Genomic DNA, 22,339 nt, shown 5'->3' with positions numbered 1-22,339 from the left:
TTAAAAAATATTTAGAGAGGAGTGTAAGGTCCTCATATTTAGGGAAGAGGTCTAAATATGGATAAACTTTATACTTTTTAAAGTTAACCACGTATAGTAATTGTAAGAGTCGTTGGTAAAACAATAGAAACAGTCTGTCAATCCCATATCGATAGGAGAGACTGGGATGGCGTGGGCAGTGCAGACAGAAACCCAGACAGCATGTAGAAATCGGCCCAAGCGTCCAACAAAGTAGGATTCAGAGGAGGAAGAGAAAACGTCAGTTATCTGTCAGTGAAGCTGAAAGACCTAGAAGGGGAAAGACAGATACAGATAAGCTGAAAACTATAGGTAATCGCTGTGAATGTGAAGAGAGGCTTTCCTGCTGAGGCTGGATGGAAACGAGAGGGGCGGGTGCAGCTCCTTAATCCCGACGGGAGACCCCTGAGACAGCACTCTGCAGACTTCAGACGAGGAGGAGGTGGGCCAGCCTCCTCCCAGAAAGCCAAGCAGACAGAAGTGATGCACTGGGAGAACCGAAGGATGTGGTGGGAAGCGTGCTCAGGAAGCGGTCTGCACACCGACACTTTCAGCTGAAGGACAGAGCCGTGCCTGCTCTGTGCTTTATCCGGCGTTCACAGTGGCCGTGTCAGTAGAGACGGGGTCAGCTTGGCAGCTGCTGAGGGCTGGCACGAGGGCCTGTGGTGTTGGAGCTGCGCCAGGTCGTGACCGCGGGGGTGGCTGAACGTCACCCGGTGAGAAAATGGTGCAGAGCTTAAGTTGGACGCTCAGACGGGCGCACACCTCCCTGCGTTAGGGTGTTGTAGCTTCACAAAGGGCCACCGTCGCGGGAAACCGGACAGAGGGCAGTGTCTGCGCTGCTCCCCGTCGCTGCTGGAGTGCCTAGAGCTCACGTTGGGCTTCCCGGGTCGCTCGGCGGTAAAGAACCTGCCTGTCAAGCAGGAGACACAGGTTCCGTCCCCTGGAGCAGTAAGTGGCGACCCACTCCAGCATTCTTGGCTGGAGAATCCCACACACAGAGGCGCCTGGAGGGCTACGGTCCACGGGGGCACAAGAGTCAGCTTGGACTTGGGAGTTCACACACCCTTTTTTGCACACTGGGAGTGCAGAGTTCAGGAGTAGATTGTGGCGTCAAATTGGAACATTTTCGTCACCTGAAAAGACAGCATCACTGAAGATCTTGTGAGCGATTATCCCTTCTGTCTTTTTTGGCTGTGCCACGCATAGCGTGGGATCTTAGTTCCCCAACCAGAGATCAGACCCACGTCCCTTGCAGGGGAAGTACCGAGTCTTAACCACTGGACCAGGGATGTCTCTGACTGGTGGTTTTTATCAGCGTTTTTTCTAACCACCATGAAGTGGACACAACCCAGATGTCCATCAGCTGATGGACAGGTAACACAGAATGTGGGGAATCCGTATGGTGGAGTACTGTGCGGCCCCAGAGAGGAAGGGAATCCGGACCTGAGGCACAGCGTGGGTGAGCCTCACGAATGCAGCGCTGAGGGAAAGGAGCCGGTCACCAAAGGCCCCAGCTGTGTCCAGAGCTGGGGGCTCCATCGAGGCAGGACCCAGACAGGTGGTGCCGTACTGGGCCTCCGGGTTGGCGTGTTCCTTCCTGCCCCTTCATTACGGTAGAGTTTGTCCCGTTCCTACAGGGTGAATCCAGTTACTACAGAGTAGATTGGGCTCCTGTGGAGTGGGTCAGGTTTCTGTCAAGTGAACCACAGTTACTGTGGGGTGGATCGGGTCCCTGTGGGGTGGATCACAGTTACTGTGGGGTGGATCGGGTCCCTGTGGAGTGGATCACAGGTACTGTGGGGTGGATCGGGTCCCTGTGGAGTGGACCACAGTTACTGTGGGGTGGATCAGGTCCCTGTGGAGTGGACCACAGTTACTGTGGGGTGGATCAGGTCCCTGTAAAGTGGATCACAGTTACTGTGGGGTGGATCGGGTCCCTGTGGAGTGGATCACAGTTACTGTGGGGTGGATCGGGTCCCTGTGGAGTGGATCACAGTTACTGTGGGGTGGATCGGGTCCCTGTAAAGTGGACCACAGTTACTGTGGGGTGCATCGGGTCCCTGTGGGGTAGATCACAGTTACTGTGGGGTGGATCGGGTCCCTGTGGGGTGGATCACAGTTACTGTGGGATGGATCGGGTCCCTGTGGAGTGGGTCACAGTAACTGTGGGGTGGATCGGGTCCCTGTGGGGTAGATCACAGTTACTGTGGGGTGGATCACAGTTACTGTGGGGTGGATCGGGTCCCTGTGGAGTGGATCACAGTTACTGTGGGGTGGATCGGGTCCCTGTAAAGTGGATCACAGTTACTGTGGGGTGGATCGGGTCCCTGTAAAGTGGATCACAGTTACTGTGGGGTGGATCGGGGCCCTGTAGAGTGGATCACAGTTACTGTGGGGTGGATCACAGTTACTGTGGGGTGGATCGGGTCCCTGTGGGGTGGATCACAGTTACTGTGGGGTGGATCGGGGCCCTGTAGAGTGGATCACAGTTACTGTGGGGTGGATCGGGTCCCTGTGGAGTGGATCACAGTTACTGTGGGGTGGATCGGGTCCCTGTGGAGTGGATCACAGTAACTGTAGAGTGGATGTTGGTGGTAAGTCCTGTCATTGGCACCCGATTCCTCCCATGCTGGCGGGGATGGCACCTCCCCCAGCTGCACCCGGGACAAGCGCCCCACCCGTCTGTCTCCAGCCCAGCTGCAGCTCCAGCAGGCGGCGCTGCAGCAGCAGCAGCAGCAGTTCCAGGCCCAGCAGCAGGCGGCGCTGCAGCAGCAGCAGCAGCAGCAGTTCCAGGCCCAGCAGAGCGCCATGCAGCAGCAGTTCCAGGCAGCGGTGCAGCAGCAGCAGCAGCTCCAGCAGCAGCAGCACCTGATCAAGCTGCACCAGCAGAACCAGCAACAGGTGCCGGCCTCGTGCCCCCGAGCCAGGGCGGGGAGCAGCCGGGGCGGGGGCAGCCGGGGCGGGGGCAGCCAGGGCGGGGAGCAGCCGGGGCGGGGACAGCCGGGGCGGGGCAGCCGGGGCGGGGACAGCCGGGGCGGGACAGCCGGGGCGGGGCGGGGGCTCCCGGATGCAGGTGGCCACAGCGAGGCGACCCTCAACGGGAAGGCTGGCCAGGGCCGCCAGTCCTCCGAGCACGCGCAGGCCTCCTGTCCTCCCTGTCCCTGAGAGCTCTGGTGTCTGGCCACCATACTAATCGTCCCACATGGGTGGCCGTGTCACAGGAAAAGCTCTTCTCTCACACAGGGTCTTAGTCACTGTCCTGATGGGTTAAGCATCTCCCACTCCAGCCTGTTGAGGGTTAGGGGAGGGAAGCCCCGAAGGACCCACTCTTGGCCGCCTGCTTCCGGCCTGGGCTTGCGCCTCCTTTCCCACGCTCCTTCTGGGCTGACAGGGCGTCTTCAGGCCCACCTCTTCTCATCCTGAAGCTGGTCCTGTGCCCACTTTGGGGGCCACACAGGCACCCCTGGAAGGGGCTCCTGAGGTCTGTGGTCAGCCGAGCATTGCCCAGCTTCTCTGGGGCTATACCTACACCTGACCCCTTACCATGCCCTCCGGACCCTTCCCTGGACCCTGCCTTTGTCCCCTCAGGCCTCGGATGGGCCAGCATCCGTGGCCAGGGCCCTGTGACGCTGGGAGTCCCTCTGCCCCCGGGAGCGCCACTGGGCCAGGCCACGAGCTGACAGGCCTGCTTATTCTGCCCCAGCTGCAGCAGCAGCAGCTACAGCGCATGGCACAGCTGCAGCTGCAGCAGCAGCAGCAGCAGCAGCAGGCTCTCCAGGCCCAGCCGCCCATCCAGCAGCCGCCGCTGCAGCAGCCACCGCCCCCGCCCTCGCAGGCCCTGCCTCAGCAGCTGCAGCCCCCGCAGCACCACCAGGCCCCGCCGCAGCCCCCGCCGCAGGCACAGCCTCAGCCTCAGCCTTTGGTGTCACAGGCTCCGGCCCTCCCCGGGCAGATGCTGTACACCCAGCCGCAGCTGAAACTGGTGAGTAGCCGGCGCCACGCGGCCGGGGCCCTTCTCCTGGCGTCCCCAGGGCTGTGGGTGGCAGGCCCTCTTCCGGCACCAGGACTCACCCTGGCACCCCCACCCCGGCCCCCACATGCCGCTCAGCAAAGGAGTGTGTGTCCCACCAGCCTCTGCACCCCGTGGCAGTGCCCTTCCTTCCAGGAGGCACCTTGTCTTCCAAGCAGCCTGGCTGATTTGGTGGAGGACAAGGGCATCACGAGGCTGTGGGTGAGAAGGTGGATGGCAGGCCCTGCATTCTCAGTGTGGCAGAGGGCATGCCACCCGCCCGGCTCACAGACCACTCGGAGTTCTGTTCTGAGCAGAGGTCGTGACCATGTTTTTGAGGAAGGCATACGATATTATCTTGTCATGTGAAGTGAAGTCAGTCGTGTCTGACTCTTTGCGACCCCATGGACTGTAGCCTACCAGGCTCCTCTGTCCATGGAGTTTTCCAGGCAGTGGTACTGGAGTGGATTGCCATTTCCTTCTCCAGCGGTTCTTCCCGACCCAGGGATGGAACCCGGGTTTCCGGCATTGTAGACAGGCGGTTTACCGTCCGAGCCCCCAGGGGAGTCCTTGTCTAGTCGTGCATCTGTACAGAAGCAGACCCATGTCTGTGAATGGGGACATCACGTGGAAGACAGCATTGTACCCAGCTGGGGACGTCAGCTGTGTCAAGAGCCATTTTAATGTGTCTTGCGGCTCGCTTCTTGCTTTTTGTTCTTTGCTCTTTGCCCTTCACTGGGTGAGGTCGGGCAGAGCTGCACCGGAACCATGTGGTGGGTGTCTGGAGACCCCAAGGCGCAGGCTGCAGCGCTGGGGGTCCTGAGCAGGCTCCCGTCAGCAGGAGCCCGCTGGCCTAGGTTCCCTCGAGGGGTCGGGGCTGCGGGCAGGGCTCTCGCGGGCCGTCAGCGCCCTGGGCTCACCACGGCAGCTGGTGGTGGCCGTGTGGTGGTCCATCGGGGCAGACTTCTCACTGGAGTCGGAGGTAGGGCTCAGCTCTGCCGACTCAGAGCCAGGCTGGCGTGGGAACTGCCGACGAGCCACGGGTAAGGGTCGACTGGTAGCAGACGTCAGCCAGGGAAGCGGCGGGAGCCCCTCTTCGGCTGGCCGCGAGGGCGCCCCACCCCTGGCCTGGCAGCTGCAGGTCGCTGCTCCTCCCTCCACAGGTCCGGGCCCCGATGGTGGTGCAGCAGCCGCACGTGCAGCCCCAGGTCCCGCCGCAGACGGCAGTGCCCACGGCCCAGGCCTCGCAGGCAGTGGGTCCCGGAGTCCAGGTGAGGGCCCCGCGCCGAGGCTCTGGGGGCACCGCCAGTGCCCGCCACCCGTGGATGGCGAGCTTCTGGCTGGATCGGGCCGGTCCCGGGGTCCCCGGGGCAGCTCCGCCCGGCATGTCTGGGTTTGAGCTGCACAGGGCACGTGCCACGCCCACCCTGCGCCACCCCGGGTCTTCCCCTCTCGCCTCCTTCCCCAGTGCGTGATGGCGGCGGGGGTGGTGGGTGGCGTGCTCTCTTCCTGCCTCAGCTCTGAGCACGGAGCCGGGAGCCGTTGCTCCAGAGACCAGGAGGAGCCCGAGGATGGGGTGTCTGGCTCTGGCAGTCATCCCTGACTTCCGGGACTCACCCCTGGGTGCCCACCCCCCGCACATCAATGTCGATGGATGGAAGGGCCTCCCGGCCTGGCCCAGTAGCAGCCAGTCTCTTTGTCTGGGGTGGGAGGCCAGGCCTTCTCCACAGGCCCCCTCGCCCCCCAGCCTGTGTCCAGTCCTGGCCTTGGTTCTTCCTGTCTCTGCCCACAGCGGCTCAGGAAGCCGTTGACTCAGCAGGTGTGCGGTGGTGAGACCCGTGGGCCCACAGGCTTCCACCCCCCCGTGGCCATGTCAGCTGAGCACCGTGTCTGGGCGGGGATGCCGCGTGTCCCTTAGAGTCCAGCCTGGCCCTGTGGGTCGACTGTGGGGGAGCGTGCGGATGGGGTTCCCGCAGCCTTAGGAGGGCCTCTCTGGCCCCACGCCCCCTCCTCGGCTCACCCACACGTGGTCTCGTGAAGCAGGCCGCCTGCATCACCTCTGCGGCCAGGGCAGGAATGTGGCCCATGTGCCCGCGTCGGCCACCTCCTCTGCCACCACTCTGTGCCGGCCTCGTCCGCAGGCCTCCTGGGGCTCCCTGCTCTGTTCCCCTTCCCAGTGGTCACGCTGCCTTTGCTTCTGCTGGAGTTTGGGGCGGCCTGCGTGGCGCTTGGTCGCTTCGAGGGTGGTGTGGATTTGTGGCCTCTGTCCCAGCAGAGTGCAGAGCTGAGGCGGGGACGCGGGGACGCGGGGTGCAGCAGTGGGGAGGGGCGGGGTCGCCCCTCCTCCCGCAGGGTTTGGAGTTCTGAGGACCGGCCTTCGGGACGGGGGGCGTGCCCATGGCCTACGTGCGCTGGAGGCCAGCCTGGGTGGCCACGCCCCAGACGCCCCAGGCTCCCAGGTCTGCCCACGGGGTGGGGCGCTCGCGGGTCCCGGGACCTGGTGGGCTGGCCTCAGTGCATGCTCGAGTTTAGCAGCGGTGGGCGTGAGAAGACCCCTGGGGGAATGTCTGCTTCCTCAGCCCTTTGCAGCCTCGGTGGCAGCGGACAGGTCTGACCCAACACTAGGAAGTCAGCGTGGGTGGGGGAGGTGGGGCCGAGGGGGCAGACAGGAAGCGTGGGTGGAGAGCCGGGTTGGCGGCTTTTCTTTCCTCCTCACGTTTCAGCAAAAGTCAGGCTCTCCTGGACTCAGTCCCCAGGGCCGCGTTGCCCTTCGAGTACCTGTCCTCTGGAGCGGGTCCTGCCGGCCTCAGTCCCCGTCTGGTCTGGAGGGTTTTGCTGTTAGCAGTGGTGGGTGGCGCTTCTCGGAGTGACTCCGGGGCACTTGGGCCTCGGTCCCGACTGGAGCCTGGGACCCGGGTGTCTGAGGACGACTGGGCACCCATCTGGACACCTGGCTCTGGTGGTAACTCCAGCGAAGAGAGTGTCTTGGCGGACTAGGACACAGGCGCAAGCCCCGCCCCTCCGCCAGCCCCGCCCCTCCGCCCCCTCCACCAGCTCCGCCCCCTCCACCAGCTCCGCCCCCTCCACCAGCTCCGCCCCCTCCACCAGCTCCGCCCCCTCCACCAGCTCCGCCCCCTCCACCAGCTCCGCCGCCTGCGAGGCGGGTGTTTCGATTCCCAGGCATCAGTTGGCCTCCTGGAGGCTGCCTGGGCGGGCTTCATTTCGTTTCATCCTAACGGTTTTGAGCATAGGCAGGCCCAGCTCTCCAGGGACCAGCCTAGGGCCTCAGACCCCAGACTGAGGGCTCTCATCAGGGCAAGCCAGGCCAGCCTTGATGCCTCCAGGGGTGCAGTTGACGAGGGGGGCGCTGTCAGCTCGTGCTGGGATACGGCGGGCAGCGGGAGGCTGCAGTCGTCCAGGGAAGGGTGGGCAGAGCTGGAGGGGCCTAGGCAGAGCCGGAGGGCCCTGGGCCAAGCCGTGCTGGGGGAGCGGGCGGAGAGGGTGGCCTCGGGCAGCCTGGTGGGATCCAGGCTCCTGTGAGCGTCCCTCCGTCTTCCCTGACTCAACTGAAAACAGCCACCGGGCAGAGTGGCCCTCAGCCGGCATTTGCGGCACCGGGTGCAGAGTGCAGGCCAGGGCTGCAGAGTGCGGCGGGCGGGCTGGGGGGCAGCTGGGAACTGCCTCCAGGGAGACGCTTGGCACACAGGCGGTGGCCGCAGTGTGCCGGACACCCCGAGCGAAGCTAGCAGGGCCTGCGGAGGCGTCCCGTGCGGTAACGGGCCAGGCTTTGTGCACTCTCTGCAGGCTCTGCGCGAGGCAGCTCTGGGGGCCTATTCCAGGGCCTGGTGGGCCGCCGTCTGCCCGGCCAGGACTAGCACCTCTCGTGTCTGGGTAGAAAGCGGTTTCCACACGCTCGCATTCCTAGTTCTTGGCGTGTGACCGCCTCCCTCGGTGTTCACAGACGGACGTGGCGGCGTCCTAGTGGGAGAGTGGGGCGGGAACCCGCCGCGTTCGCTCGACGAGGGCTGCAGGGACCGGGTGACCCTGGGCGCTCCGAGCGCTCCCCTCGCTGCAGAGGTTGCTCGGCTGCCAGACCGCAGCTCTGGCCTGGGCGCTGGCGACGGAGACGCAGGGCAACCGCATGGCACAGCCTCCGCCATGCCCTGCTGCCCGGCTTGACCTTGGGGCCCAAGCGGTCACGGAGGCTTTGAAAGGTCAGCCCACTCGTCACTGTGCGTGGTCCTCGCTGGCCTCCCCTGCCTGCAGGCTCCCACACGCGCAAGGCAGGGCCCTGGCACGTCGTGTCCCCCACTCGAGTCTCTACTAGCCCAGGGCCAGCAGTCCAGCCCTGCCGCCAGTGTGCGGGCTGCGTGTGTGGAGGGGCGCACCGCGTGGGTGTTTGAGAGGCGGCAGCAGAGGGGCCGCGGGGGTGCGCGGGGCGGCTCAGCAGGCGCGCCCTCCCCGCAGGTCAGCCAGAGCGGCCTCACCGTGCTGTCCTCGCCGTCGCCGGGCCAGCAGGTGCACACCCCGCAGTCCATGCCGCCTCCCCCGCAGCCGTCCCCGCAGCCCGGCCCGCCCAGCTCGCAGCCCAGCTCCAACGTCAGGTAGGCCCGGCCGGGGCCCACCCCCGCCTCTGGCCCCGGCCCCGCCCCGGCTCACCCGCCTCCTCTCTGCCAGCTCCGGCCCCGCCCCGTCCCCCAGCAGCTTCCTGCCCAGCCCCTCGCCACAGCCTTCCCAGAGCCCAGTGACGGCGCGCACCCCGCAGAACTTCAGCGTCCCCTCCCCAGGACCGCTGAACACCCCCGGTAAGTGGGGCGAGGGTCGGGCACAGCCACGCCCCCCATGGGCGGGGCCGCGCTCACCAGGCCACGTCCTGCAGTGAACCCCAGCTCCGTCATGAGCCCCGCCGGCTCCAGCCAGGCCGAGGAGCAGCAGTACCTGGACAAGCTGAAGCAGCTGTCCAAGTACATAGAGCCTCTGCGCCGCATGATCAACAAGATCGACAAGAACGAAGGTGGGCCCGCGGGCGAGCAGGATGGGCGGGGCGGGGCAGGGACCTCGGCCCGATCTGAGGGTCCGCTGCTTCCGCAGACAGGAAGAAGGACCTGAGCAAGATGAAGAGCCTGCTGGACATCCTGACGGACCCCTCCAAGCGGTGAGCCTTGGTGCCCAGCCTGTGGGCACAGGGCTGCTCCCATGCTCACAGAGGGCCCCACCCAGCGGCCCTCACAGCCTTCTTGCTGGCCTGGCCCCCGACGTGCGGGTGGCCTTGGGCTGGAGACGGCCCCAGTGCCCACGTGTGCAGAAGGGGCGCTGAGCTCACAGGCGCTGGCCGTGGGAGGGACCGGGCCCTCTGAGAGGGGCTCGAAGGCAGGGCCACGCGCTGACGTCCCTTGCTTCTCCCACGGGCCACGGAGCTATTGAGGCCAGAACTCGGCCGGCACCCCCTTGCAGGTGGTCTGGCCTGAGGACCCTGCCCTCTCTTGGGGCCTTTGGCTCAGGCCAGGCCCCCTTCTGGAATGTCCTCCCTGTTCTGCTCACCTGGGCAGAACGCTGGGCACTGAGGGGTCCTGTGAGAGACGGACAGCCCTCCGGCCTCTCAGGCGTCATCGGGTGGGGGCAGGGGCCTGGCCTGCATCCCCCCTTGGCCTGCCATGGCGTGCCATGTCCTGAGCGCAGGGCCGCCCTGCCTCAGACTCAGCCTGGGAACAGCGTGGGCTGGCGGGCTCCTGGGAGTTGTGCCGGGGCCCAGGCCCCAGTCCGCTCCATCCGGAGGAGGCCAGACTGTCCGTGGCTGGGTAGAGACCTGGGAGCGCTCGGCTCCCTGCCCCCACCCGGAGGGCCAGCCCTGTCTTCCTCCCTCAGGTGCCCTCTGAAGACGCTGCAGAAGTGTGAGATCGCCCTGGAGAAGCTCAAGAATGACATGGCGGTGGTGAGTGCGCTGCTCTGCCTGCGCTGTCCCTGGGGCCGTGGGCATCCCTGCTGGCCAGGGCTCCCCGCGGCCTGACCGCGAGCCGGAGCCTGCAGTCCGAGGGGGCGGGGGCCGTGCCCAGTGCCGTGGGTGAGGTGAGGACGCCGGGGAGCCTGTGCCTGCGGCCTCGTAGTGCGCGGCTCTCGAGGCCCACGGGCCTGGCCTGGCTGCCCCGCCTGTGGTCTGGAGCTTGTGGGGAAGCCAGGAAGGCCGGCTGGGCGAGGACGAGGGCCGGGGCCCGCGAGTGGGCTGCTGACCCCGCCGTCCTGCCGCAGCCCACGCCCCCGCCGCCCCCAGTGCCCCCCACCAAGCAGCAGTATCTGTGCCAGCCGCTGCTGGACGCCGTCCTGGCCAACATCCGCTCGCCCGTCTTCAACCACTCCCTGTACCGCACGTTTGTGCCGGCCATGACTGCCATCCACGGCCCGCCCGTCACGTGCGTACCCGCGGGGCTTGGCGGGCGGCGGGCCAGACCGCGGCCTGGCCGGGGGGTCAACACGGCTGCCTCCTGCAGGGCCCCGGTGGTGTCCACCCGGAAGCGGAAGTTTGAAGAGGACGAGCGCCAGAGTATCCCCAACGTGCTCCAGGGGGAGGTGGCGCGGCTGGACCCCAAGTTCCTGGTGAACCTAGACCCTTCACACTGCAGCAACGATGGCGCCGTGCACCTGATATGCAAGCTGGGTGAGCGCTGGGCCGGGGCTGCCGGGACCGCCTGCCGGCCCAGCCCAGCCCTCCTGGAATCTGCCCGCTGTCCTCCTCGGCCCACACGCGAGAGCACGCGCGCTTGCCTGGGGGCTGGCTCTGCGCCTGCACGCGCCCGTGTCCCCCCCAGGCACGGAAGCCCCCTCCCTCCCGTCCAGCTGCAGCTCCACGCCTGAGGCCCGGAGGGAACGGGAAGCGCGGGAGTCGGTGCCTGGGCCCCACACTGGCCTCTGCAGGGCCTCCAGGCCCGGTGGGCACTGCCGGGTCACAGGTGGCGCCTTGTGTTTCGCAGATGACAGGGACCTCCCCAGCGTGCCGCCGCTGGAGCTCAGCGTGCCCGCCGACTACCCCGCCCAGAGCCCACTGTGGATCAACCGGCAGTGGCAGTACGGTGGGTGACGGGGGGCAGGCACCCGGCGTTCCTCTGCAAGCCCCGCCCTCCTGAGGCCCTCCTGCCCTCTTCCTCGGTGGACAGAGCAGGTGGCCGCGCAGGCCCACAGGGAGGGGAGGCTCCCTGCCCACCACACCCCTGCAGTCCTGAGCAGCCGGCTCAGGGCTGAGGCTGGCCCAGCAGCCCCTGTGGGCCTCTGTGAGGCTCCTGGGGACCCATCTGGGGGACAGGCCCTGAGACCACGCCATTGGTGCAGACGCTCCTCCCCAGGCTCAGGGCTGGCCTGTGGAGAAGCAGGCGCTGAGGGCAGTCCCCAGCCCAGCTGTCCACTGGCGTATGGGAGCTGGCACCCAGGCCCCAGGCTGGGGCGGGCAGCGGCGGTCCTGGCAGAGGCTCACGGCCGCCCTTCTCTGCAGACGCCAACCCCTTCCTGCAGTCAGTGCACCGGTGCATGGCCTCGAGGCTGCTGCAGCTCCCTGACAAGCACTCGGTCACGGCCCTGCTCAACACCTGGGCCCAGAGCGTCCACCAGGCCTGCCTCTCAGCCGCTTAGCCGCACCGCCGCTGCGTGTCCGGCTTCCGCCCTCCGGGGGCCACGGGGCAGCTGGCAGCCCCCTCGGCCCCGTGTCAGACGTTTCTGGACGCTGGCTTCCTTAGAGAGCCCGGACCTCGGTTAGCTCTTCTGCTTTCCCTCTGCCTTGGGACCAGCTACACGCTTCCACACGTGGAGAGGCCCCGGCCACATCCCGGCCCTGCGCGGGAGGGCTGCTGTCCCCTGCAGGGCCCCTGTCTACTTGGCACGGTGGGGTCCTGCGTGAGCCTCGTTTGTGTGCTGGAAAGCCTTCTGCCGTTTCCCGGGGGGCGTGCAGGACATAGGAGACCCTGAAGACGCACGCACAGCTCTCCGGCCACAGTCCAGGGTCGCGCGTGCCGCGGGGTGCCCCAGGGTCGGGCGCTCACTGCAGGGCCCCGCCACCCTCCTCCCGCCAGGCCTGGCGCCCGCTCAGGTCAGGATGCTGTCCTCAGAGCCGGCGTTCTGAGAGACTGAGGCTCCTGCTGGGGCGCTGGCCAGCTGGCCCCCTGCTGGTGAGAGGGTCCCCCTTTTTGTACGTGCATCCCCGTGTCTTCTGTGGTTCTTATAATAAATTTATTATTCCTGTGTCTGCCGTGGGTCTGTCACTGTGTCCCCCTGCCTCCCTGCCGTGAGTCCGGGGCCCTCTGTCCAGTGAGGGGCGCTGTTGGGGCGGAGCGAGGTCCCCCACTGGAGGGGGACGCCTAGACTCCGTGGGGCTGAGAGGACTGTCCTGCCAGACGGGTCCAAGCCGAAGCTGTCACTCTGGCAGACGAGGGTGTCCTGCGGCCATCGCCGGGCGGGCCAGCATCCGGGGGAGGACCTTGCCCCGCGGCCATGGCCCCGGCCCTCGGTGGAGGAAGGTGGGCCAGGCAGGGCCGCTCACCAGCTGTGTGTGCCGGTGGACGCAGGACGGTGTCGCGCGGGTGCCTGGCAGGCAGCCCCCTGCGCTCGGAGAGGAGCGTGCGGGCTGTGGCTCCGCTTCTTTTCTTCCAGGGCAGCCGCCGGTCTGGCAGGCGGGGTGGCTCCTGGCAGGCCCCGCCCGCCACCAGGCGTAGAGCCACCTGCCGCCAGGTGTAGAGCCGGGGTGACGGACGAGGCTCGCGACTGGGAGAAACGAGCTTTATTTCCAGTCTTCAACAGGCTCATGCTTATTCCATAACACGTGTGTGAGGACACAGGATAGCAAAAAACTGAGGGAGAAAATAAACAGTTCCCAGCCCCGAGACCCCGTGCGGTGTCCGCCGTGGGCCTGGTCGATCGGAAGCGGGCTTGGCTTACGCGCGCTGGGGGTCCGTGGGGCACAGTCCCGCAGGGTGGTGGCTGGGCCCGGCGCTCAGAGCACTGAGCGGTGCAGCCGCCGGCCCTGCACCGCCTGCAGCCGCCGCTGCCGCTCTGCGAAGCTGGTCTTGAGGCTCTGCTTCAGTGCCGGCAGGATGGCATGTTCTGCCACGGGCGCCCGGCTCAGGATCAGGCTGGGGGCAACGGAGGTCACTGCAGGCACCCTCCCCACCGCGCAGCCCCCGGGCGCAGAGGCTGCCCGCCTCCCATCCCGGCAGGACTTACCATTTCTTAGAGATGCCCTTGGCGGTGACCTTGGGGAGCTGCGTGGCCCCCAAATGCAGGGCCTCCTGGTCTCTGGAGAAGGGAGTTGGCCGTGAGCCCCAGATGAGTGGGCCCAACCATGCCCCTGCAGCCTCCCGGCGCACCTACCTGGGGGAGCTGGGCCCAGCCTCCTCGGGGCCGGCCCTGGGCCTCTGGCTCCCTTCCAGGAGCGACTTGAGGTGCTGCAGCTGAAGGCAGGGAGGAGAGGCGCCCTGGGTGGGGCGGTGGGGCCCTGGGGCGCCCGTCCCCCTCCCCTTCCCCCTCCCCTTCTCCCCCCTCCCCTTCTCCCCCCCCCCCACCTCCTGTGCCTGCAGGAGGTTGGCGTTCCACAGCTGCCGGATGACGACCTCACACTGCTGCAGCGTGGCGGGCTTGCGCAGGTGCAGGGGCAGGCCCGCCGAGGGGGGCGCCCCTGGCACCTGCATGCCCTTGCGCTGGCTGCCCACCGCCCAGGGGGGCACTGCGTTAGCGCTGTCTGCTTCTTCGTCCCTGAAACAGTCATGAGAGCTGCCGGGGCGGGGGCAGGGCCGGGGCAGCCTGCCGCGGGCGGTCTCACCAGCTCTCAGGGCGGCACTTGCTCCAGAGTGCGGAGGGGGCGTCTCCTCAGCCTGGCTCCCTTCTGTGCCCGGCAGCAGGCCCACCCCTTCCTCCCCTCGCAGCACACACTGAGGGGTGGGTGTGGTCGAGCTGCCCGGGGTGCCCACAGGCTGCAGAGAAGCAGGGGCGGGCCCGCTGGCCCAGCAGACAGCAGGCGAGTCCCAGGGAGGCCCTGCCCTGGTGTGACGACCCTGTGCCCTCCAGAGCCCAGCACGGTTCCTGGGGGAGCCCCAACCAGACTCGGGGTTCTCTGGGTGAAAAGCAAGCTAATGTGGAGGCCTGGACGCTTTGCTTCTGTGTTCGAAAGCATCCTTTAGGGGTTGCTGCCAGCCCCTCCTGCAGATTCAGGCCAGTTCAGGGGGCCTGCTGAATCCCGGGGAGGGGAAAAGGCAGTGCCCACCAGGTGGGCCAGCCCAGCCTTCAGGAGCCTGTTTCCCGCTGGAGACCGTTTAAAAAGGCTACGCCGTGAGCGGGTTCCAGGCTGTGAGCCTGCCGAGCACACCGTCCCGCGGGCGCAGGGAGCCTTACTTGACAGGCCCCTGCACCCCGAGGGCCTTGTCCACCATGCCGCCGTGAAGCAGGGAGGCGACCGAGGTCTCCTCTAGGTCCAGCTGCGGGGGGCCTTCAGCTTTCCAGTCTGGCTTCTTAGAGGACCCGGGCTGGGGCTTTGCCTTGCCCTGAGAGCCGGCTGCAGGTCAGACCCAGACAGGGCCTTGTCACCGGGCGTCAGTGGGCCACGTGCGCCCGCGGGGCCCCACCTGTCCCTCGTAAAGGGCACAGGGGAGCAGCCTCCTTCTGGGCAGGGTGCTGGGAGGCACAGAGGCAGGGTGGGGCAAAGCCCGTGGGGGTCTGAATGTCCTGAAGGGGCCACAGTGCTGAAGGCTGGCTGCCCCAGCAGCTGAAGCAGGGAGAGAGCCCCGCACGCCCTGCAGAGTGGTCCTGTGGGCCTCGGCAGAGCTCAGGGCCGGGGGAGCGGGGTTGGCCGGCAGCCATTCCCTGACTCTGAACCCCATTTTGGGCAAAATGAAAGTGAAGGCAAGATCTGGGCCCAGCCCGAACGAAGCCTGGAGTGTCAGAGGCACCGTCGGGCAGGGCAGCTCTCGAGGCTCTCACTTGGCTCTGCGTTGGGGCCGCCACCTGCATCCTGCCTCCTCTGAGGGCTGAGCTGAGCAGGCGGAGGACCCTGGGGCTCCTGGGGCACACGTTCTGCCGCCTTGCACCCCACACCGACGGTCTTCCCTCCAGCCAGCCCGCTGACCTGTCCCCTGGCCCCAGCTCCCTCCTGGGCCTTCAGCTCACAGGCCCCTGGGGACCCTCCTGGGTCCCTTCAGTGTCTCCTTGACCCCCGAGTCCATGGGGCCTGGCTGAGGCGCCCCCTGAGGACCACCGTGGGCGCTCAGCGTGCTGCTCAGCACCCCACGCCCGAATCAGGCCCGCAGCACCCGAGGGGCCCTGCTCTACCCCGACCCCAAGCACAGAGGCGCTGGCTCACTCACCCGACACTGTTGTGTTCGAGACGGACTTGGTGGACTGAAGGCTGGAGCTCGACGTGCTGCCTGTGGGGCGCGGGGGGTCAGCCCACGGCGGCAGGGCCACGCTCCCGTCCCACCCGTTCCTGTGCCCCCTCCACACTCGAGCAAGGCTGCCCCAGACCCTGCCAGTCCCGGAGGGAGCCGTGGAAGGGGGCTGCGGCTGGAACCAGGGTCCTGAGTGGGAGCACGGCCTCTCCCCAGGTCCCCTCGGGGCCCCAGCACTGCGTGCCCACATCAGCGCCTGGCGGCCGTGGGGCCCCGCCAGAGAAGGGTCCCCGCCACCACCCCCCTGCGTGCCTCCCAGGAAGAGCGCCTTGGGGGCCTTCGAGGCTGGCACTGCTCACCACTCAGACCGCCTCCCAGCGGAGGCCTGGCCTCAGCAGGAGGAGGGGAGGGGAGCCCTGGGCAAGGCTGCAGGACAGGCAGGGGCAGCGGGCGCAGATGAGGCCGTGGGCGGTTGCCGTGGAGACAGTGGGGCGGCCTGAGGCCTCAGGGACCGGAAATGGGGCTGTGCTGGGCCGGCCTGTGTTTCGGCCGAACGTCTGGGGCCGAACGTCTGGGGCCGCAGTGTACGAGGACGAGCCTCCGGGAGAGTGAGGCTGGGGTCAGTGGGGGCGCGAGGGCGCTTCTGTCCACGGCCCCTGCTGCGCTCTGGTGCGGTCACCCAGGCTGCAGCTGGGAGCCGTCTCTCTGGGCTAATCCGGGGGCTGCTCTTGAGGGCAGTCACTTTGCACAAGGCACCTGTGGGCCTCAGCCTTACCTTTCTTCTGTGGCTTTTGGTTCATGATGAGCTTGTAGTGAAGATCTGAAAGCAAGCATGGGCTCTGCTCGGGGCCACTCTGAGAGACACGGCTTGGCTGCCCGCGGCCCAGGCCTCCCTGCTGAGGCCCTGAGGGGCCCTGCCCTGTGGACCCAGACACGGCACCCTCGGGCGGACTCGGGGTGCCCCTGGCTGCTCCCTGAGCCAGAGCCCCTCCCTGCATCCGTGACGTTGGCGGGGCGCCCTCGGCCGGGTGGGCCCAGGCTCCGGGGGGGACAGAGGCAGTCAGGATGACCCAGGGGGCAGGGACCCATCTGGGTGCGCTCGGCTTGGGAAAATCCATCGGCCTGCCTGCGCGGACCCGGGGCGGGGGAGGGGGGCGGTGTTTCACTTCGACAAAAGGTTTTCAAAGGGGGCGGCCGGGTTTCCGTTGCGGGCGGTGTGGCGGGCCCGGGGCCTGGGTGGCGGAGTCCCGCGAGGCCGCCTCCTGAGGCCCAGCCCGCCGCCCGCCTCACCCTTGTTCTCGCGCTTCAGGCGCTCGATCTCCTCGTGGAGCTTGACCAGCGTCTCCGAGTGCTGCCGCTGCAGGAACTGCACGCTCTTCTCCAAGTCCAGCACCCGCTTCTGAGCCTCGTTGAGCCCGAGCGACGCGCCGAGCTGCCCGGGCTGCGGGACCGCCGGCAGGCGCGGGCGCGGGCGCGACGTGCCCCGGGAGCCCGGGATGCCCGAGCTGCGGGGCCGCTGCCCTGCCGCCACCCCCGCCGCGCTCATGTAGCCGCTGCCGCTGCACGCCCACTCGGTGGCCCGGCTGCCGCGACCTGGCGCGGCGTCGCCGTGGAAACGGGCGAGCGGGGCGCCGGGGGCGGGGCATCTGGGGGCGGGGCATCTGGGGCGGGGCTTCGGCGGGGCGGGGCGGGCTGGGGGCGGGGCCTGGGGCGACGCTTGACTTCGTGCGGGTGTCGCGGCCCCGCCCCAGTGGGGTAGCTCGCTTGATCACAGGCCGCCCCTCATTTCAGAAAGTGAAGAGGAACTAAAGAGCCTCTTGATGAAGGTGAAAGAGGAGAACGAAAAAGTTGGCTTAATGTTCAAAAGGCTAGAATCACAGCATCCAGTCCCGTCAAGATGAGGAAGAAGTGGAAACAGGGACAGATTTTATTTTCTGGGGCTCCCAAATCACTGCGGACTGTGACTCCAGCCATGAAATTAAAGGACTGCTGCTCCTGGAATCAAAGCTATGATAAAATCAAAGCTAGATAGCATATGAAACCGCAGAGACATTATTTTGCTGACAATGGTGCATAGGGTCAAAGCTATGGTTTTTCCCGTAGTCATGTATGGATATAGAGTTGGACCATGAAGAAAGCTGAGCACCAGTGAATAGGTGCTTTTGAACAGTGGTGCTAAAAAAAGATTCTTGAGGGTCCCTTGGACTTCAAGGAGATCCAACCAGTCAATCCTAAAGGAAATCAACCTTGAATCTTCACTGGAAGTGCTGAAGCTGCAATACTCTGGCCACCTGATTCAAAGAGCCAGCTCATTGGCAAAGCCCCTGATGCTGGGAAAGATTGAAGGCAGGAGGAGAAGGGGGCCACGGAGGATGAGATGGTTGGAGGGCACCACCGACTGGATAGACATGAGTTTGAGCGAGCTCCGGGAGTTGGTGATGGACAGGGAGGCCTGGTGTGCTGCAGTCCATGGGGCCACAACGAGTCGGACACAACTGAGCGCCTGCACAGCAACATTCCTCTGACAAACCGCAGAGGCCCATCCTCCGTTACAGGTCTTAGTTCAGTTATGTTCACCGGCTGTGTTTCAATAGTTTGTGTTCTAAATAGCTGATATGGTTACAGATGATACTTTAGATGACACGATTTTGTCTCAAAAATCAAAAGGTAGGATTTCCACTTCCAGTCCTCGCAGACCCCTGTGCTTTACGAAGTGTGAACAAAACACGAAACAGCTGTCTGCAGGCACCAGAGGAGAACAAAAAGCAAACCGACTTTGCAAGAAGGCAGTGCTTGAGGAGCCGTCTTCTCCTGAGGGCTCCTGATCAGCGAGACCGGAGCGCAAAGCCGCCGGCTTACTGGATGGAGAGGGTGATGGGTGAAAACTGAGGGGTGCTGGAATGTTCGGAGCTATGAACTCCCTTCAAGTGTGTGGCTGGCCTGAAATGCAGAAGGTCCCAGGGCAGGACAGAGCCAGAGGCCAAAATGGCCAACTCCAGGGGAGACCACGTTTGGAAACTAACAGAGATGCTTTCAGAGAAGACAGAGAAGTTTTTCATTTAAGCTCCCAAAGAGTCACAGCTTGGGAATAAAGGCCGTACTTCAGAAATAAGAGATTTGCACGAAGAGCAAGGACAAAGTCAAGCTTCATCTGCCCCTATAAAATGCAAAGCCCAGCCTCCACAGGTCCTCTTCCGGTAACTCAGCCGCCCAGAGAACCAAAGTCAGAACCCAGAGCCTCACTGCCAAGCGACCTGTGACGTCAGACCTGCACTAGTGAAGCCCAGACGAGGTGGGGTCAAGCGGAAGAATTCAGATTCCGCCGACAGAAACAGGTCACAAGTAACTCTAGACAAGAGTTTCCAGCAGAGCGGTGGGGGCTTACTTGGCCAGTCTTGTCTGACTCTTTGGGGCCCATTGGCTGTAGCCCACCAGTCTCCTCTGTCCATGGGATTTTGCAGGCAAGAATACTGGAGTGGGTTGCCATTTCTCTCTCCAGGAGATCCTCCCCACCCAGAGATCGAACCTGGGTCTCCTGTATCGCAGGCAGATTCTTTACTGACTGACCCACCAGGGAAACCCGACAGAAAAGTGCTGTATAATACCTGTGTAAAGTCTGCAGAAAAAGACAGTTGTGGTGATTGAAACCATGGAGAAGTTTAAACACAGCTGGGGGAAACATATACACATGCATTCTGGTTTTCTGGCCCGGTGCAGGGGTCAGTGGTTGTGGTCCTTCTCACCAACACAAAAAGAGCTGAACACACTGAAAATCACCAACTGTTCTTAGACCCATCAGAGCCCTGTGGTCTCAGGGCAAACCACTGCCCTGTTTTGGAGACAGATGGGTACGGAGAGCCACAGCTCAACCGCAGCAGCGGCCTGGACAAGAGCCAGTGCCGGGCGGGGGGCGGGCGGGACAGCCTAAAGTGCAATTGATGAATTGCTGACCTGGCTCGGTGTGAACAAGGCTGAGAGTTTAAAAAATGGGAGGAGACGCCTCCTATCTTAAGGGGCTCCCAGCGCTCCTATAGGGCTCTCACAGGGAAAAGTGGGTACGGGTGGGCCAAGGGCACTCAGTCAGGCTTGCAGGCAGCTGCCCATCAGCCAGGCAGAAGTACATCCTCCTGGGTAGAAACGACTCAAACGACACAGACGCCCCCAAGTCCACCCCGCCCCTGTCCCGAGGCGTGGGCGCCGCCCAAGCCTCCTCTGTGCTTAGTACTTCCACTGACACACCTGTGGTCGGGCTCATCTGTCTGCTGACTTTCAGCTGTTTGCCTGTGACGGGGGCGTGGCAGACATCCTGCTTTGCACCTTGGTTTCTGTTTTCCCCGCGGGTCTAGGTGCTCAGGGAGCCGTCAGTTCCTTGCTTTGTTGCTCTGTAAACTCTGGCTGGCTGTGCTGGGGCTCAGGTGCGTCACTGGGAGTGCAGAGTCTTGGCTCTGGACCACCGTCACATCCCTTTGGTGTTTTTTTTTTTTTGCTACACAGCAGTCTCTGGGCTCTTCCTGCGTCCGCTCTCCTGGGCCATCCTAACCCTCCTGGGCAAAGTCAAGGACAAGCTGGCTGTGCCGGCGACCGTGCGGGCCGGGGCTGTGCAGCCGGGAGGCGGCTCCTGCCGCTGCACCTGCTGCAGCCCTGCGAGACCAGCTTCGGTTAAGAGGGAGGGAACGTGCTTGCTCAGGGCCGGCCAGGAAGACAGACTTGGCTTCTGTTCATCATCCTGGCGACTCTTGTGGGGAATAAGTCAACCGGGAAATGACCACCGTCTTTTCTAAGGGCAGTGACACGGAGGCCGCTTTCTTACTGTCCCCTCCTCCCCAGTCTCGCGCGCCTAGAGGGCCTGTGTCGATCTCGCTTTGCCCTTCGTCAGGGCCAGCGGCCCCGCAGTTCCCGATCCCGGGACAGGGAGCGCGCTGTGCACGGGCAGCAACAAGGGGTGCCGTCGCTACTGCCAGCGACCTGAGGGGAGATGCGCGTCGTGAAGACGCTCGGGCCCCTGAAGTTTTCTCTTGCCACTTGCCCTTTTCTTGTCACACCTGAAAAACCAGTGAGCTCGCTTTTCAGTATTTGCTCCTGTGTTTTCTCCTAACGGTCCTAGTTTTAGCTTTTTCTTTAAAAATAAGTAATTAGGCTGCACCAGGTGTTCCTTGCGTCATGCAGGAACCGCGTTGACTGCAGTGTTCGGCTTGTGTAATCTGAGTTCCCCGACCAGGGATCGAACCCACGTCCCCAGCGTTACAAGGCGGATCCTTAAAGGGCCATCAGGGAGGTGCCTTTAGCTGAGTTCTACGTCAGTCTGTGATCTGAGCCTTGGTCAGGCCCCTTCACTCGTTCAACATTAGATTAAAGGACCCCGTCCTGGCCCTTTTCTCGTCATGGACAGGCTAATGTGTCCGCTAGCTCACATCTTGGTCCCTGGATATGTATATAATAGGCATAGTAAGGTATCTGTCAAACAAATGTACTTGTTGGGCAGCTCACTTGCTCAGCACTGGAGAGAAAAGAGGACAACCCTCGTCCACAGAGAGCAAACGTCCTCATTGGACGGACGGTCAGTCATGAGTATTTATTTGATTTATTCAGCATCTCCAAGTGCCCAGCACCACACAGATGACAAGAAGTATGTCTTTGCTTTTATCTGTGGACAGTGGTTAGTCCAGAGGGGGCCCTCAGTCCAGCCCGGGGGGCAGAGGCAGGGAGGACAGACTGGGGCCAGGGGCATGGGGCTCCCCGGGCGGGAGGGAGGGGGTGCAGACCCTCAGAGGCCTGCCGGCGGGCCCAGCAGCACCCCGGGCTCCCGGAGAGGAGGGTGGTGGTGGGGCCGGCCGGGCAGGGGACTCTCGCTGATCAGGCTGCCCTGAGTGTGGGTCTCTCTTTGGAGGCTTCAGACGCACAGACTCTGAGCTTCCTGGGGACGTTCTGTAGGACACGGAAGCTTGAAACAGACAGGAAGGCTTCTGGGAAACAGTTCAGGAGGGACAGTGAGTCCAGCGTTGGCTGCGGGGCTGGGAGGCCGGGGGCTCTGAGAGGCGACTGGTGTGGCCAACTTGGGCAGCACTTGGGTGGCCGAAAGGTCGAAGCCAGGGCGTTGGGGCTTGAGGGGGTGGGCAGCTGGCATAAACCGCCTGAGGCTCTGGGTGGGGCTGAGATGTGCAGAACCCCCACCTCCAGCCTGCTCCCCCGCCCAGGCTCCAGGCCAGCAGCCCCTCCGCAGGGCTCTCCCCTCGCTGTGCCCGCCCCCTGCCCCCTTCTGCAGCTCATCTGTGGGTGTAAAACCCCGGGCCCATCAGCTAGATCCGCGGCGCCTGTGAGCGGCCTCCCCCACCGGCTCGCTCCACTTGTTTCTACAGAAACCTGTGTGTCCTCCCGAGCAGCTCAGAGCCACGAGGTAGGACGCGTGCTCAGGTTGTTGCTCCGGGAGCTTGGCAGCACCAGCTGCGGTGCCCGCGGGCGGGAAGCCACCTGGGCAGGCGTTGGCAGCGAGTAAGGCTGTTATTTACAGGGTGCCGTGCACGGGAGGGGAGCCTCAGGCCCACTGCAGCGTGGCCGCAGAGTTAAGTGTCCTTTCCAGCGATCTCTCCATCTGTGCTGGTCTTCACTGTGTCTGTGGGCTCTCTCCGGTAGTCAGGAGCAGGCTTCTCGTGCTGTGGAGCTCAGGCTCAGCAGTCATGGCGCACGGGTTTAGCTGCTCCGCAGCACGTGGGATCTTCCCAGATCAGGGATGGAACCCGTGACTCCCAAAGCGGCAGGCGGATTCTTCAGCACTGCGCCGGCAGGGAAGCCCAAGTGAGTGGCCTTTGAAGGGGAAGTGGAGGGGCGGGGCTCACCCCCTTAGGGCTGGTGCCCCCGGGTCTGGGGCTGTAGCCGGCTGCCCTGGAAAACGACTCAGGACGCCTGCAGGGAGCTGCACCTCCAGGCACCCAGCAGCTGCTCCTCCCTGGTGAGGTGG

The 22,339-nt window shown here is 64.8% G+C and overlaps 2 protein-coding genes across 4 annotated transcripts in view; one reads left to right on the top strand and one right to left on the bottom strand.

Moving 5' to 3' along the window:
• The window catches only part of MED15 (mediator complex subunit 15), a 43,073-nt gene extending 30,818 nt beyond the window's left edge, over positions 1-12,255 (top strand). Inside the window, exons 6-17 of one of the 2 annotated variants that reach the window (XM_018044834.1) lie at positions 2,714-2,922; positions 3,725-4,003; positions 5,194-5,301; positions 8,498-8,634; positions 8,708-8,835; positions 8,910-9,044; positions 9,122-9,185; positions 9,896-9,962; positions 10,277-10,437; positions 10,516-10,682; positions 10,996-11,094; positions 11,511-12,255. In XM_018044834.1, coding sequence (XP_017900323.1) covers positions 2,714-2,922; positions 3,725-4,003; positions 5,194-5,301; positions 8,498-8,634; positions 8,708-8,835; positions 8,910-9,044; positions 9,122-9,185; positions 9,896-9,962; positions 10,277-10,437; positions 10,516-10,682; positions 10,996-11,094; positions 11,511-11,647 — 1,691 coding nt within the window. In that variant the 3' untranslated portion in view covers positions 11,648-12,255. Of the gene's footprint in view, positions 1-2,713; positions 2,929-3,724; positions 4,004-5,193; positions 5,302-8,497; positions 8,635-8,707; positions 8,836-8,909; positions 9,045-9,121; positions 9,186-9,895; positions 9,963-10,276; positions 10,438-10,515; positions 10,683-10,995; positions 11,095-11,510 lie in introns of both variants that reach the window. The other variant, XM_018044835.1, reaches the window with a different exon arrangement.
• A 109-nt stretch (positions 12,256-12,364) lies between these two features.
• Positions 12,365-16,946, bottom strand: CCDC74B (coiled-coil domain containing 74B). Of its 2 annotated transcripts, XM_018044837.1 has the most exons (8): positions 16,675-16,946; positions 16,160-16,204; positions 15,364-15,423; positions 14,396-14,555; positions 13,570-13,759; positions 13,379-13,458; positions 13,232-13,303; positions 12,365-13,140 (listed from the first exon to the last, which is right to left on the bottom strand). In XM_018044837.1, the coding sequence occupies exons 1-8, from the start codon at positions 16,928-16,930 to the stop codon at positions 13,002-13,004; spliced, it is 1,002 nt and encodes a 333-aa protein (XP_017900326.1). In that variant the 5' UTR covers positions 16,931-16,946; the 3' UTR covers positions 12,365-13,001. The 2 variants fall into 2 exon arrangements, with proteins under 2 accessions (XP_017900326.1, XP_017900325.1); XM_018044836.1 differs by lacking the exon at positions 16,675-16,946 and having other exon boundaries at positions 16,160-16,655.
• Between the last annotated feature and the right edge of the window lie 5,393 nt (positions 16,947-22,339).

Source organism: Capra hircus, unplaced genomic scaffold (assembly GCF_001704415.2).
Source record: "Capra hircus breed San Clemente unplaced genomic scaffold, ASM170441v1, whole genome shotgun sequence".
NCBI classification, from domain to species: Eukaryota; Metazoa; Chordata; class Mammalia; order Artiodactyla; family Bovidae; genus Capra; species Capra hircus.
Note: the sequence above shows the minus strand (reverse complement) of the source record. Positions and strands in the feature narration are given on the sequence as shown.